Below are 16,581 nucleotides of genomic sequence, written 5' to 3'. Positions count from 1 at the left end.
CTTTCCCTTTCCCTTTCCCTTTCCCTTTCCCTTTCCCTTTCCCTTTCCCTTTCCCTTTCCCTCCTAAACCCCAAAACATTTAATATATTTGGGATTCTCTTCCTGGGAGGAACTGGACTTTTAAGAGAACATAATTTACAACAGCAATGAGAAGAAAACAGTGAGAATTTCTGGTATTGGGTTTGCAACCCCTTCCAGAAGTTGGGGAGGTAACACCCTTTCCCTGCATTGATGGCCTTAGGTTAGCACCGTTTGAACCATTCCTGGTGAGGGTAGAGGGGTTAAGCACATGCAGTACCAACTGGGTTGCTTTAAGAAAGAATGTAAGAGTTGAACAAGGATGTATCTAGTACCCTATCTGCAAATATGAATGAAAATAAAAAACAACCTGATTGCTGTCTCTTCACTTTCATCAGTCAAAATACAGCCATTGCTTTCTGTTTACACAGGTGATAATGAAACCACATAGCTTTTCTGAAACTTCCTCTATGTGAAGATAAAGTGAGTACCAGCTCACAAGAGCTGGGAGAAGCAGGGCTTGGTAAGCAACAGCATCCAGTCCTGTAAGTAAGCAAATATAAATTCAGAGAAGTGACTTACATGTGATCATGTAACAACCTAAGCCACAGCCAAAGGCTGATATCCAGATCTTCCAAATTCAGGTGCTCTGAATTCAGTGAATAACTATAACTCCTTGAAACTCTGTGGCTATTTGTTTTTGCTCTCAGAACACATCTAAATGGGGGAAAGGAACTTTCTAAAAGTGTCACCCAGTAGCAGGGCACCCACTGTCTGCGTTTCCGAGCCTCTCTCTGTGGATATTGTGTGAAAGAGATGAGTCTTTGTGAGGCTGTATGTGAAGAACATGAGGCAGTGACTTGTGTGTGGATGTGTATAACTGCTAGAGATGGCACTGGTCACATGCAGATGTGTGCGCACATTCATGTCCCACATACATTTATAATTTTACACACACTCGTGACAGAGAGGGCATATGGGCTCCGTACATACAGAGGTATGAACTGCAACAAACATCTAGCAACACGTGTTTTCAAATATGCCAATGCTTTTGTTTTTAAGTGCAGGATAGCCTTGAAAGACTGGGCTGTATGTTTTAGCAACTGTCTTACTGTATTGGTAGCAGAGGATTAAATTATGACCATCAAACCATTCACCTTTGTCAGTGGATCTAAGCACAAGCTGTTTGATAGCAACAAAAAATGCTGCCTGATGGCAGCTTTGCAGCTTGGTGAATGAGTACATTAGTTCCCAGCGGCTGAGCACTAACTGCACCCTGTTATCACTTTGCAGTTGCTGTTACTACTTTTGCTTTACTCAATGGCTTCTTTTCCCAAGGTAGAAATCTGTAAGGAGCGGCATTAAAACTCTTGGACCTGGTCTGTGTAAAAGCTAGGAAAATGCAAAGAGAAACAATACTCTTTTAAGATCAGCCTCACAAAACTAAAGGCAAAGGACCATTAGACGGACCCTCTGATCTGGCTTTTACGTTGCAGACCATTACACTTTGCACAATTAACCCACTTTTGAATAAACTGTACTGTGTTTGGCTATGGCACATCTCGAAAGGCCTGCTCTCTCTTTAAAGACACTAGGAGTTGGCAAACCATCATTTCTCTGGATGACTGACTCACTATTAAAATCTCCTCATTTGGATTTGTCTTGGCTTCAGCTTCCAACCATTGGTTTTTGTCTTTCTTGTCCCAACTGCATTTAAAAACCCATTGATGGCTGGTGTTTTCTTCTCAAAAAGAAAATGAACTACACGCATGAAGAGCCCCGAACACTTTTGCCTCTTCATTAAATACTTCAGTGGTGTTTCAGTGGTCATCATAAGAAAGAGCTCCTGGATGGATAAATATTTTTGCAATCAATTGTGCAATAAAACTCAGCGAGTTGTGTAAAAGCAGATAAAAAGCACTGAAGTCAAAATGCAAAACACGCCAGTGTGACGGCATGAGGTCAGGCTTTCACCTCTTCCTGGAATCTCAAAGAGTGCCTCTAAAAGTTTGTTTCAATTAAATGCGATAAGCCATTGACTTGTATAAAAACCTGTGGGGTGTAACAGAGAAAATCCTTGACTGGACTGGACAACCTGCCAGATCTTCCCAAACCTAGGTGCTTTCCTTTGGCAGATTTTTACACTGGCAATTCTACAGTCTTGGAAACAGTTACGACTGGGGGGGTCTTCCATTCAAACCCATCTCTGCTGTGTTGGTTTGGGCCAGTAGCAGATGCACCAAATGTCTTTACTTTCACCAGTTCTTCTAAGGGGGGGCTTACAGGGTGTTTTCCATTCCCAAACATGACCTGAATTCAACGTCAATTGAATTTTGTACTACGACATCATCTGCCAGTCGGAGTCAATGGAGTTATAGCATAAATAGATGTATTCCTGAGTCTTTCTCAGAAGCAAAGTAACAGACTTTCCCATCAAAGCCGAGTTAAGAGCACTAGCCAAGTGGTAATGCCTCATATCCTTGTCTTCCTCCTTAACTGCTGATCATTTTTACAGTTATCAAACAGGCAAAACAAAGCAAAAATTCATATAAATCCATAAACTTCGTAGCCCCTCAACTCTCATCTACAATCCAGGTTGGTAAAGAAGTTGATAAACCCTGTTAGATGCTTACAGTTAGCTGTGATCAGGTGAAGTGTCACTGGCCACAACTTCTAAACTGTCAGCTGCAGCAACCACAGGGGCATGTTTGACATTGGTAGGGCTCCTCAAGGTCACGCTTTGATATATGGTAAGGACAAACTTTCAAAATCACCAACCTCCTTCTGCTAAGGAACGGCTGCCGGGTTTTAATTCTCCCTATTTTCAGAGGCTTCTGGCAGAACCGCTACATTAAATATTCAGTGAAATACAAGTAAGGTTTGAAAATGCCTGCTCCTGAAGAGCTTGGAAACATTAGTACATCTTTTACTGCAAAAACCTCAGCCTGGCAGGTTAGGCAATCAGATCATGCACCTTTTAACTCCAAAAAAAAAAAAAAAATCAGCTTATTCATCAGCTACAGGGAACTGCCCCTCAGTTTGAAATATTTATGTATTTCCGCTATTTGCCAAGCTGATGTTTTTTGGGGAGGCCAGGGATGGAATCTCTTCTGTCAGGCTGACTTGACATTGGATGTAAAATAGAAACCATTTCTTCAAATAGAAACAAACAAATAGAAGGAAGGTGGAATTACTTCTGAAGTGAGCTGCATCGACAGGCAGTTTAGCTGAATGTTGTATTTGGAGAATGTTTGACATCTCCAATGTTATAAAAGAGGTCAGGCAGCTTAAAAGGAGCATTCTTGCTTGATTGCTTATAAGAAACTAATTTGTTTTGTTATGATGAAGTAAGCAGGATAGATCACACATAATTCATTGCTCTACAAACATTTTATTGCAAGAATATGCAGGTTGTTTTCTATAATATAAAATATTATTTCGGGGCTAGTAGATTTTGTTTCAGGCATGTTAAGTCAGGAAATTACACAAAATTGCAATATACAGAAGATTTGAGATCTACAGATGGAAAGCTGTGTATAAAAGCCAGCAACGTTATCATCATTTTTATAGCATCTGCAACTACAGCGCTTAAGCACTGTAATGACTACCTGCTGCCTTACTTCCAATCCTAGTGTTCAAGGGGTAAAAAATAGACTATGCAATCTCCATTTTCCACTTGAAGCATTCATTTCTGGTTGGCGTAGGAGACAGCTGATTTATCATTTACACCATGTTAAATATTCGTAGTTCTGTCCAGAAATAGTATTTGCCAGTGAATATTATTCCAGAACCCTTGACTTGTATTTATCGTATATACAGTGAAAGTACCTCAAATTTCTCTAATCGAGATAATTGAAGCAGATGAAGGTCACCTGGCCAGCTAAGGTCACCTGGAGCCAAACATTGTGCAGCAAAGGGAGTTGTCCTGCCCAGAGCATCATTCGGATGTGGTTTGGATTGCTTCTACCTGCACAACTTCACCAGTTGTTGCTATCTACAGAAATATCCACCATCCCAAATCACGGTAAAGCCTTGCATGGCATTGGCTCTTCCATTTCTTGGGACATTATTTAAGCCACTGCTGGCACCAGGCTGGTATCTCTACCCTTGCACTGAGATCAGGTAGGATGAAATGATGAAATTGATGTTATGGGAACAGATTGTGGAAAAGTTGAAAACTCTTGGGAGACACACAGATGTTCCAAAGATGAAAGGCTCACTTCATGGGTCTTTTTCCTGGCCTTTAGGCCATCTATACCTGGAAAACCGGTCCTGTTATAGCTACACATTGCAGCCTTTGTTCAGTATCTGCTGGGGCAACAAATCTTCATTACATGCTGGAACATACAGAAGGAAATTTGAAGGTCATAAAATCAATTGGTCACACACAACTGAGAGCAAGTAAGTCCCAAAGGAGAGATTTACACAGTACTGTCAAATGGATGAGATCAACTGCGTCCTGCGTCCACCAGAAACAAAGGAAAAATAATAGGAAGGGGAAAAAGGGAAAAATAATGAACAAGTTTCCAAAAACTTTATCGAGTTTTTAATGGCAAGTACTCTGTGAATATAAGGAAGAGTTTTGCTCTAGTGAAGGGGAAGATTTTGAACAAAAGGGCCATGGCAACAGAAACAAATCAGCTCCACAAGTGCATAATATTCAAATGAGTTTTACATAACAACCCTCCTTTTCTTCCAGCCTTCAGACTGCATGAAAGAAAGACAGAAAATCAAACTGCATGTAAGAAAGCCAGCCTGCAGGCCAGGGAAAGGGCCTATCCTACTGCCTCTAACAAATACAGCACGCAAATTCTCAGTAAATCACACCTTAAAATAAACCACGCTCACCCACAAAGGAAAACAAACAAACAAACAAAAAAACCCAACAAACCAAGAACAGAGGAAGGACAGGGAGTGACCCACACAGCCCTGCTTCCACCACAGCACCTGCACTGGGGCAGAATCTCAAGGATTTCACCTACATGGCTCTCATGTGGAAGTTTTTCCTGGTGGGACACCATCACCCCAAAAGACACAATCTTGAAAATACTACTGCTCACTGGAAAGTGCATTTTGCTGCTAGGTTTGTATATACAAATTTCACCAAGCAAATAATATGAATCCAGCTCAACCTATCCAAGTTAGTGGTGTATGGCAAAACTTACTTATAGCAAACTGAGACCTTTTAGCAAATCCTGCAGTCTACTTCTTGCCATTAAGTTGTGGCAGTTGACGGCCTAGGGTTTTCTAGGAGTCAAGGAAGGAGGAGACACAACAGAGCAGAAGAAAAGAGGCTGCTCAACATGCAGAGTTTGTCCATACTCTCAGCAATACATGGAGGCCGGGCACGAGTCACCACACCTCTTCCTCTGATAGCAGCTGAAAGGGATCAGGATTGTGACTGGTTTAGTGGGGCACAGCACTCTGCTTTTGAAGCTGATATTCGTTTTATTGATTATATTAATTTTACCAATTAATTCACTGCTTGTTACTGAACTTTGTTGTGGAAGTAGAATATATATTTTACTGGTCTTCCTTGCCTTCGAAGAAAAACTCATAGAGCACTTACATTTTATACATTTTTTTATATGACCTCACTTCTTCCAATTGCTTAATCCTCTTAATACAGTCTCTCTCATTCCTTTTGCACCTTTTCTTGAGTGTCTCCTGCTTACTTTGTTGAATTAGACTGTCTTTTTTCTCCTGACTTTTCTTGCGTTTTGCTTTGAAAGTCAACTTTACATGGTACCCCTCCCAGTGTTTACATGTGTGTGGGTGGAGGAGCCAGACTGGAGGGTGGCTGCTGTCGGACAGGGTAATAAAAGCAAAATCTTTGCTTAACTATTCATCTGGCACAGTTAATGAATCTTTTCTCATGGTTGGCACTCCTAGGTGTTTCAGATATAGGCTAAACAAGAAAAATGAAGTGTTGATGAGACCTGTGGTGGCATACTTATTGCCTTGAAATGGAGTCACCATCCAGGTCAGGTTGTACTGTAACTGTAAAATGTGAGAGTTAAATGATAATTTGGATTGCTTTTGGTTGAAGGTTACAGATTTCAACCTTCTTCTCTTTTCCTCATTCAGCTGTAAAGTAAGAAAGTCTCTGTTTTTAGTCTTCAGCCAGGAAGACTTAAAAAAACCTAAATGTATTAAAAATTGAGAGAAATCCTTGCCTTCTCTGTAGCCCCATTGAGGAGCTAGAAGAGTGTGGGAAGACTTGAGGGCTGTGCTGGTAGTGTAGGGTCAGGACCCAAACGTCCAAGACCTTTCCAGAAACACCATATTTGTCTTGAGCAGGCCTGGGGAGTGCAACAAGGACATTTTGGGAGTGTGGGTCGGGGGAGGTCTAGAAGGGTTTGCTGTGGAGATATTTTTGTAGCTCTTTGACCAGAGCAGTCAGGGATAGCCAGCAGCATGTCTGTATAGGAAGTTACGCTCCTGTGAGGTTTGGGGTGAATATTCACAGTGCCCTCGCGTGGACGTGCCTATTGTAAGAGAGACATCATCTTTTTCTGGTTTTCGTTGCTCTGGAACTGGTTTAAACAAAGCCAGAAAATAATCTGCACCTGGAATGACTGTTCATATGGGGAACTCTGTTTATAAACCAAAGTAATGTAGTTACAATGTCATAAATATATCTATGGTTTCCTTTGTGGCAGACACCTTCCCTTGATGTTTTAGCAGGAGCCACAAAGCACCCTTGATCTGGACAGGCACAAAACCTAGCTGTAGGATTTGTGTGGTCCGTTGTTTTTTTATTATTTTTTTTTTCTAGTATCAGACAATCTTCAAGTATAAATTTTCTTCTCAAACTGAGAATTCAACTCATTAAATCACTCACGGGTAAGATATGCAAAGGAAACAAATGCAGATGGCAAACAAAGCTTTTTAATATCTTTATTCTGCATACACTAGAAAGTAAAAAGATAAAGGCGATGAAGAATGGTAAGTTCCCCATGAACTTCCTATTAGACTCCTTGTCTTCTTGTACGTGACCAAAATCTTTTTTTAATAAACCTGTTGTTACAGTTCAGAGTCTCTGCCAAGTGTTTATAGTGTTGCCCTGAGTAACAAGTCTGAGCCAAGGGACTTAATTAAATGTAACCTGCTTTTTCAGTTAGAGAATTGTCCTTAAACATCAAAAGGCAAACGAACTTCAATAACAAAATCTGAAATCACTTTTTGTTTAAGAGAAGTTCTTTACTCCTCACTGTATATAATCAGTTACTTCTTAGTAGGCATATAGTATTTTCACAGATAATTTCCCACAAGCATTTACAGATTTTATGACAAGTAACATAACGTTTGGAGATCTAGCTTTATGTGAGAATCTCAGATTTCATACTTCTAGAGCTGATTCATAGACCACATGGTAGCAGGGAAGAACTTGAATACAAAAAAAAAAAAAACAAACAAAAAAAAACCATAAAGAAAAATGATTATAAAAGATGCCTTTTTTTTCATCTCACAAATTTTACTGTCCTTACAATTTTAGGGGCTTAAGTTTTTCATTTTGGAGCATGTGGTTCTGCACATATTGCGCTTTGTTACAGCCATCTCCGTGGAGGTTGTACCCAGGAGGATTTCTGCTCACCACAGAGCTGGTTTGGGGAAGGTGCTGAGGGGCTGTCTGAAAGGCTTGGCTGGGTAAACTCAGGCCACACACCTGCTGCCCCAGTGTTCAGACACAGCATCTCACAGACCAGTGTCCTCGTGGAAGACGAGGCTGATGCAGCTTATCTTGATGTGCTGGGCTAGAAAGCAGAGTGGCCAACCTGCCGATGGGCCTGGAGCCCTGGCCAAGGCTGAGGTCCTGCCTGATCCCCCCAGCAGAAGGGCCGGCTGCCATGTGGCTGCTCTCACCTCCCATCAGTCAGGATGAGCAGGAGGTCCCAGGCAGCGTTACCTGCTGGTCCTCATTGTTGCCATTTTGATGGGTTTTCCTCCTTTAGGGGAAATGGCTACAAAGAACAAATGTTTTCCTAGGTTAAAAAAAAAAAAAAAGGTTTAACATGCTTTCTCCTCCCCCTAAATGGGATTTTAAACTTCCTTGTGCCCACACTGCCACACTGTTAATCATTTACATCTTCAACCCAGCCTGACCCTGAGACCCAGACTGTGCAGGTCTAACCTGGCTGCCCAGCGGGCCTGGAGGTGTCAGAGGCACCGGGGCTGCTCCCTCAGGCACCCTGGTGATGGAGCCGGGCACCTCTTTTACACGGGCAGGGTGCAGGCTGAAGGCAGGACCAGAGAAGGCAGCCCCAGAATAAGGTGCAGGAAGCAATGAATCAGCTGTAACATCGCACGGCGGGCAGGGCTGGCAGCGAGGACTGGCTTTATTGCTTCCTCTTCACCTTTGCTCCTTCTGCTGCACCCCTGTGTGCACCTTTCGCTGCTGAAGGTTGCAGAGCTTTCTTTTTCTCCTCGCCCATTTACCTGTGACTTATCCCAGCTGTGTTTCTGCAGCTGCCCGTACTGCCCGGAGCAAGCAGAGGTCTCACGAGGGCTAGCGGAGACTGGGAGCTGTCGTCTGTAGAGCTCGGGGAACACCAGCTCCTGCAGGGTGCCCACACACGGTGAGATGAAGCCTCCTTTGCCATCCCCACCTGGCGCTGGTGGCTGTCAACAGCAGCAGCCTGGGAAAAACCAGGACTTCCCAGCGCTAGATGAAGTCAGAGCCTGGCACCGCCACTGGGGCAAGTCTGCTGGAGTTCAGATGCATTTTCCTTTTCACAACTGTTTCTTCTGTTCCCCACATCCAGGCTTATAAGCTCTATGGCATGGCATTCACCTGCCTTTACGTTTGTGCAGAACTTTGGAGCCTTGAGATGCAACCGGTCGTAAAGCTGAGGGCAGCCCCGGGCTCCTGTGGGCTGGGCTGTGGGATAATCAACCCGTGCTTGTTGGAGCGACAATAAATAGCTCACGTATTAGATACTCTGTGGATGACGTCACGTTTCCACCATCTCCACCTTATTTTGTTTGACGTGTAACAGAGAAAATCACCTGAGCGGGCTGTGGGAAGAGCACTGCTGGGTGACACAGCGGGTCGCGGGGCGCAGGCGTTCCCTTGGGATCACACAAACACTCCCCACTTGAAAGAGCCACAATCTCCAGCTCCTAGTTTGTTTATAGTTAACTCTGCAGATCTCAGCTCGAGTGTTTTGGTAGTCTAAGCAGTGATACTGGACTAGCCTGACTGGATTGTGTCAATTTCTCTCTGTTTACATTATACAGTCCTCATGGTTGGAGAAGCAAATAAAACCTGCACCCAACTACAGATGGCTGTAACAAAATGCCTTGCGTGTTAGGGCCACGCTCACAGCAGGCAGGCCGTAGGATGCCACGCTAACAGTCACCGTGCGGCTGAGGTGAAGGGCGGCGTGAAGGGGGGTATCCGACGGGAGAACCGCCGCAAAGGAAATCCGACAGCCCGCGCAGGCTGCTAAAAGCGGGCTAAAGGAGCACGAAGAACAGCCTGGAAGGGCTTTCCGTTTACAGCGGCGCTTATTTCAGCCCCACCAGCAGCTGCCGGGAGAGGGGGGATCGCTTTGGGGCGCCCGCATGGGGCAGGGGCTGTGAGGGCACCGAGGGACGGGACGGGGCGGGGCGGGGGGGGCTGCGGGGGCGGCCGGGCCGGGGTCGGCTCCCGGTGAGGGGGCGCAGGACGGGGGCGGGGGCACGGCCCCGCACCCTGCCCCGCTCCGCCCGGCCGGTGGAGGCGGGAGGCAGGGAGGGAGGCCAGGAGGGAGGGAGGGAGGGAGGGAGGCAGGGCAGGGGGAGGGAGGGCCGCGGGGCGGGGCGGGGAGCGGAGAGCGGCCGCCTCCCCCCCCCCCCCTCCCCTCCGCGCTCCGCTCCGCGCCCGCCGACGGTGCCGCTGCCGGTGGCGGTGGCGGTGGCCGTGCCGCCGGGTCCCGGCACCCCGCCCCGGCACGGCACGGAGCGGCACGGAGCGGGCCGCCCCCGCGGCCCCATGGCCGGGCAGGAGTGGGACTGGTTCCAGCGCGAGGAGCTGATCGGGCACATCAGCGACATCCGAGTGCAGAACCTCCAAGGTAAACACCCCCCCCCCCCAAACCCCTCCCACGGCGCCCCGCTCCCCTTCCCCTGCTTCTCCCCCGGGGCCAGCAGGGGGGCAAAGTTTCCCCGGAGCCCAGCGCAGGGGATCGGGGCGGGGGGCGGACGCCCGAGCCCGGCCCCGTCGGAGCTGCCGTCGGGGAGGTGCCGGGCTCGCCCCGTACCGGGGGTCCGGCCTCTCGCCCCCGCAGCGCGGAGCGGGCGGGATGCGGGGATGCCGCGGGCTGGGGATGCTCAGCGCTCGGTGCCGAGCAGCCGGGAGGGAGGGAGGGAGGGAGGGAGGGGGGCTGCTGGCCAGCCCCGCGCCCACCCAGCGCACCTCCCGAGCGGCCGCCGTTGAGTAAACACGGGCAGGGATTTGGGGGAAATCGTCCACGGGAGGCTCTGCCGCGGGCTGTGCCGGCGGGAGGGGTGCAAATGGCAAGGTCTGAGCGCAGCTGGGTGCCCGTGCTTCAGGTCCTCCAAGTTCTCGCTGCCCCTCGCCAGCAAACTCTTCGTGGTGGGCAAGGGCAGCACGAGCGGATGAAGGAATCAAAAGCATCCTTGGTTTATAGGCAAGGGAGAACAATTTGTTTAGTGCTGCATACCAATCTTAATCAACGGCTTGCAATGTACCGTGAGGCATCTTCATGTCCCATAAAAATAATAGACTTGAATTATAGGTCATTATCTCGCTGTTTCTGCATAATGGTGTTAAAGCTCTTTCTGCTGACAGAGACTGTGCAGTTGCTGGAAATTAGTTTTTGGTTGGGTTTGATGGTAGAACATGTATAATTTATCAGAAAGGAGACCCAAATTAGCCATTCTTCCAGCTCATTATTTAACAGTGGATGGGGTCATTCCTCAACATTTTGACTGGCATCTTTATAACCTCTGAAATTCAGATTCTGATTGGCCAGGGCAGGCAATGCCAGGTTGAACTCCCCATGGGTTTTGCCAGTCTTTCATTGCAGTATAATTCTACGTTTCTGACTCGTCCCTGTCTCTTTTGTTTCTGTGTGTTAGCATGGATGGCCTGCATCTGATCTCTTGTTGCTCAAAACCCTAGTGATTAAAGGAGGTTTAATCCTTAATCCATCTCCTTTTATGAGAAGGAATAGAAAAGAAATACTTTGTTAAACAACAACAACAACATATTTTTCACTTTACCTCTCAATCGTTTCTTTAAGAAGTTAAACTCCTTTCCCTCTCTGGAACTTAAAATGCATTGATATGGACGCACACAGCCTTCTCTAAAATTCCTATAGTCCTGTAGGAGAATGTCATCCTACAGGGCAAATTCCTTTGAATAACATTATGTTCATGAAAAGAACTCCTGTCTCCTTCTTGCCATACAAGAAGAGTTTTTAGAGATCTAGCAGTTGTCACCTTGCTTGCGCTACTAAGGAGGAATTTAAGAAGTTTTATTCCTGGTGTGGGCCCTTACAGGAGAGAAAAGGTATTTGTTCTAAGGTGCTGCTCCAAAACAAGTGATAATATCTTTCATTTACAGCATATATGATTTGTAACACAGAGCTCTCACATTATCTTCTAGAAATGGAAAACATTTTACAGATGGTAAGTCTGATACTTGGGAGAGTGTGATTTTTGTCACGCAGGAGCTCAGTGGCAAAGCATGGTGCTTTTCTTCAGTATGCTTTCTTGTAAAATGGCAGCATATGCTTTGTCTTCATACGCAGTAATTAAACTTGCTCCTGCTTTATAATTCAAAATGCATCCTCCCAAAAGAATGCAATCTGAATCATCTCTGGTATCATTGTCTATCGGTTGCAGAATCAATAACAGGTTTGATGTGCCAGAAAGTCAGGACTCTAGGATGAGAAGTAGCTGGGTCTGATGCAGAGTTTCCAGCAGCGCTGGCAGAGCCCCTGCAGGGCCCTGCTGCTCTGGGCCCCATGAAGGAGCCTGGGTGGCCAGGTCCCTGTCTGCTGCCATGGCTCCTGCTGCTGCAGCGCTGCGCTCACTCTTGCAAGACCAGCTGTGCATAGAGTAGGTGTTAGGAAGTTGGTGGTTTGCCTTATTCCAGAGCGCATCCCTTCAATGGAGAGTATTGAATTGGTGAAGTTGCTTGCTAGTCTCTGGGGACCTCATGGTGTGAATATGGACCCAAGAAGAGGTGTCTGCGATGCACAGAGAGTATGCTGTAAAGAGAGTTCAGTAGGCAGCAGCTAGGTATTTGCAGTTATGAACAATGCATGCAAACACTGGCATGTCTGCATGTAGAGGTGGAGACCGACTGTCTTCTGCTGATGCAGGCAGCTAGCCAAACGGGAGCCCTTTCAGGTCTGGAAGGCAGATGGAGGCATTACTGTCCTGCTGTGTCCGAGCCATCCTGTCCAGCAGCTGATGGAAGAGCCCAAGGAAACAGTGGTGATGACCACCAGGAATTTTATCACTAGCACCTCACCATCTATCTGGTATCCAAGCTCCTGCAGGCATCATACAACCATCTGCTGTAGCAGCTTTCCATACTCTTTCTGCCTCCTTTTTTAAAAGCTAAAAGTATTAATTTCTCTTGAAAAGTTCTTCAGCATTCCTTAGCTAAGCTGTAGTGCACTGCTGGCGTAAAATGCTATTTGAAGAAGGCATATGTGGTTTCAGTCTGCCGCATGTTCCTTCTCCGTGTGGTAGCTCCACAAAACACCGCTGAAGGATCCAGGATGCCGGTTACTGGGAAGTTCTTGCTCTCATGGGGGTGCTTTTGCAGTAGTGCGATCCCACTCAGGTCAGGTACTGTTCAAGGTGCATGTGCTGGGTGCAGAAGTAGCCCCAGGACCTATACATTTTGGTATAAAACAGATTGTTGAAATTATAACATGCATGTTTTTTCAGATGTTTCTCACGAAGACCCAAATTGACAGTAGTGTAATTTGCTAAAGTGACTAGACATAGAGGAAAAAAAAAAAACAACAAAAACAGATACTTTTGAAAATGGAGTTACAGCTGATTATTTAGATATAGGCTTATGTTGATAAACTTTTATTGTCCCTTACCATGAAGAACTGAGATTTTCAATTCTTTCTTTCTTTCTTTATTTATTTATTTTAATGAAGGAAGTAGTGGTTCTAACCTGTTGTAAGTGAGCAATGCTAAATCCAGGAGTATATCTTCCATTTTCAACAGAGGTATTTTCAGGGAACAGAAGCAAAAGTGGCAATCTGATGGAGAAGAGGTAAACATAAGAGGGAGTAAGCACCAGGTGTGGTGACACGCAAACCAAGTTCCTCACTCCAGTTCTCTTTGGTCTCTAAATGCGTTTAATAAACTGATATTCTTTTGCTCTTTGTTCTATTTGTATATTCTCCATATTGAATTTCTCCACATACTGAGAGAGAAAAATGGAAAGCCCGCACAGAACGTAGGAGCACATCATCGAGCAGTGGAATGCTCAATAATTAATTTCCTGCCAGGAGATTTTTTTTTTCTTTCTTTCATTATACCACCAGCGGGAACATTTTGTTACAACACAAGAATATTTTAAAATCTTCCTTACTGGAAGCTTGATTTAGGATCATCAAAAATATACTTCCTTACGTGGTGAATTGCACTCGCTAGGAAGAGGCAGCATCCTCAGCAGCAGGAGTTATTCTCTTTTAGATGATATTTTGGTCCTGATTTCAGTACTTTGCAATAGTCCAAATGTATATTCAATACTGTGTTTCTTTCCTTATATTCCTTGGAATGGAATATGTAGAGGTGAATTCTTGTATAGTCAGAAGTTTTTTCCATCTCTGGAAAATGAGTGCTATTACAACCATTTAAAAATAACTATGATATAAATGCTCATTTCTTGTATTTATAATAGTGTACATGGTCTGGGATGGTAGAAGTCTGCTATTCTTCTATCAGGACAAGACAAGGAGCCCAAAGTCCTGCTACTTGTCATTTTTCTGTTTACTCAGGGTTTGATCCAGATCCAGCAGAAATCCATGGGTGTATATTCCTTGATTCCACTGCATTTAAATACTTTCCTGTGTCTCAGGCTTTCTCTGGTGAAGGTTGCATGGTCTTCAAGCACATTTTGAGTGCTAGACAGTAGCATGTTGTAGTGTTGTCAGAAATAATTCCAAAATAGTGATTACAGGCTGAAAGAAATAATATGTGCCATACCAGCCCTGCGAGCTCCCCATCCTTGCCCTGGTTTGTAATACTGCTTCATCACTCGGTCATAAACTCACAGCTCTCCTTGATTTTGCTTGCCTTCACATTTGGATCATTAAGATTTAGAATGTTATAAGCTTTTTTTGTTATATATCTTTATAAGCTTTTGTTGTAAGCGATAACTACAGTTGTTAATGATATGAACCCCAGCTTCCTTTGAGATAACGGGTCCCTGAGCCTATGTCTTCAGAGGTAATACAGGTGCTTAACTCATGATAGTTAACTCTCTTTCAGTGAGCCTGTCTACATCTCTTTACATCTGGGGGCTTGTGTATCTCTGATGGACATCCAAAGGCTTCACAGTTCATAGTCAGTCAGGAACTCTTGAAAATGTTTCTCTCTATATATTTTTGTTTATCTCTTTATGCATAAAGCATAATGACTACAACTGTTGCACTTAACTGCAGAGAGTGATTTTTATTTTTATTTTATAATTACAAGACGCATCAGCATTTGACCGGGTTGCTGTAGTTTGACATGCTTTTGAAACACATGGAAATTTTATAAATGGAAGGAAACCTTTTTTAATGTAGCCATTCATTCTGACAAAAGTAAGGTGTTGTAACAGTTCGTTACTTCAACTCTTCCATAACTTGTCCCCATATTCAGTGGCATTTCATTCTGCCCGTAGGCATGCTAATTTCAGTGGAGCTCCTTGTGGATTAAGGTGACATTTGGAAAGATTAAACTGCCTGGAGAGCCTTAGATGAAGGTAGAACCACAAAGTGATGTTGCTCTATATACAAGTTATTCTGTATACAAGTTAAATAGGAATTATAAATGCAAAACCCTAAAATACAGATTCAAATCCAAGTATAAGAAACTAAAGATGATGCTGGAAAGATAATTCTACCGGTGGGGATGGCTTACAGTGTTTGTCAGCAATGACAGGAAGACTTACCTGCTCCTAATGCAGGAAACACTGGCAGTGAAATGAAGGAGCCATGAGAGGTAAGAGAAAGTAGAGATTGCATGTTTCAGCATGCAGTTTTAACAAGGTCAATGCCTAATTTCTCTAACAAATTAGAAGTCTGGGTTCTCTGTCCCATTGCAAGGATGAAATTACACCAAATTGAAATCATGCCCAGTAGCTCCACAGTCAAATGAACTTTAACACCCGTGTATTAGCACTACATCATAAGAGACACTTTTCTTGTTTGGCCTCCACGTATGGACCTGGCTGGAGACATGGGGTCAGCCTGCTGTCACTCACCAGCGTCACCTTCTCTTTCTTTCCTTGGAGAGCTGCTGCTCAGGCAGGGCCCAGCCTCAGCGTTACTCCTGAGAGCTGGTGACATCTCAGAAGGTATCGCTTGCCTCAGGTTGAATGGCATTAGTTTAAAAATGACAGACTTCAAAACACTGTATTAAAACTAATGCCAGTTAAAAGATATTATGTACTTCTCATAGTTCCTCCTGCTTATTTTTTGGTTTGTCCACAAAGCTTGGACAGAAATTCAAACAATTTTCTTTCTCCAAGCCAATTTCAAGGTTATGTCACTTGCATCCTGAAATATTTGTAGCATTTACTTTGAAAATATTACAAAGCAATGACTTTGTTTCCTTCTTCCCTTTTAAAGACAGCTTTCTATTGGACTGGAAGCAACCTTGGGCATTTTGACTTGTCATTGTCCATTTATGCACTATTTGGTTATGCACTGTGCTGTTTAAACTTAGTGTTGTTGCAGAATACTTGTTAAGGGCGTATGTCTAAAGGGCAAGAGCCAAATTGTATCTGTCTATGTAGAAGTCAAAAAAATTCTCAAAATTATCTATTCACGAGAAGAAATCACCAGATAAGCAGTCACATCTGTGTCAGTACTGGTGTGGTGAAGGGCATCGTAGCACTTTTAAAGAAATAACAGTCTTTCCCTGCGTGTCTTTTTACCTACTACTCTATTTTTGTCTCTCTCCACCCAGTTAAGTGCAGGGGACTGTAGGTGGAGGATTGCAGGATGGATTTTACTTCATTATAATTGCTGCATACTTCTGTGCAAATGGCTGAGCGGTGTTTTAGCTGTAGTTTGAAGCTTCATAACCACAAACACAAGTTTAAATCTGCATCTTCTAAGGAGGATCATAAGAGCTACAGCCTGCATGTCTACAGAATGAGTGCCTGCGGACATGTAACCTGCAAACGGGAAGGATTTCTTTCTAAATCCAGAAATCCCATTGAATCTGAAAATACGTTATCAAAGACACTAAAAAGCTAACTCTAATCTCTATACCAATTACTCAATCTCATGGTGTGATTCAAGGTACAATTGTTAAAATAATGAATTAGTTAGAGGGCTTCTGTTAACTATTTTCCACTAACTTAAA

The 16,581-nt window shown here is 44.4% G+C and overlaps 1 protein-coding gene across 2 annotated transcripts in view; it reads left to right on the top strand.

Annotated features, from left to right (window-relative positions):
- Window positions 1-9,866: 9,866 nt before the first annotated feature.
- The window catches only part of CLMN (calmin), a 77,774-nt gene continuing 71,059 nt past the window's right edge, over window positions 9,867-16,581 (top strand). For both annotated transcript variants that reach the window (XM_083838723.1, XM_083838722.1), the window contains exon 1: window positions 9,867-10,076. In XM_083838723.1, coding sequence (XP_083694849.1) covers window positions 9,995-10,076 — 82 coding nt within the window. In that variant the 5' untranslated portion in view covers window positions 9,867-9,994. The remainder of the gene's footprint in view (window positions 10,077-16,581) is intronic.

This window comes from Anser anser, assembly GCF_964211835.1.
Source record: "Anser anser genome assembly, chromosome: 5".
NCBI classification, from domain to species: domain Eukaryota; kingdom Metazoa; phylum Chordata; class Aves; order Anseriformes; family Anatidae; genus Anser; species Anser anser.
Note: the sequence above shows the minus strand (reverse complement) of the source record. Positions and strands in the feature narration are given on the sequence as shown.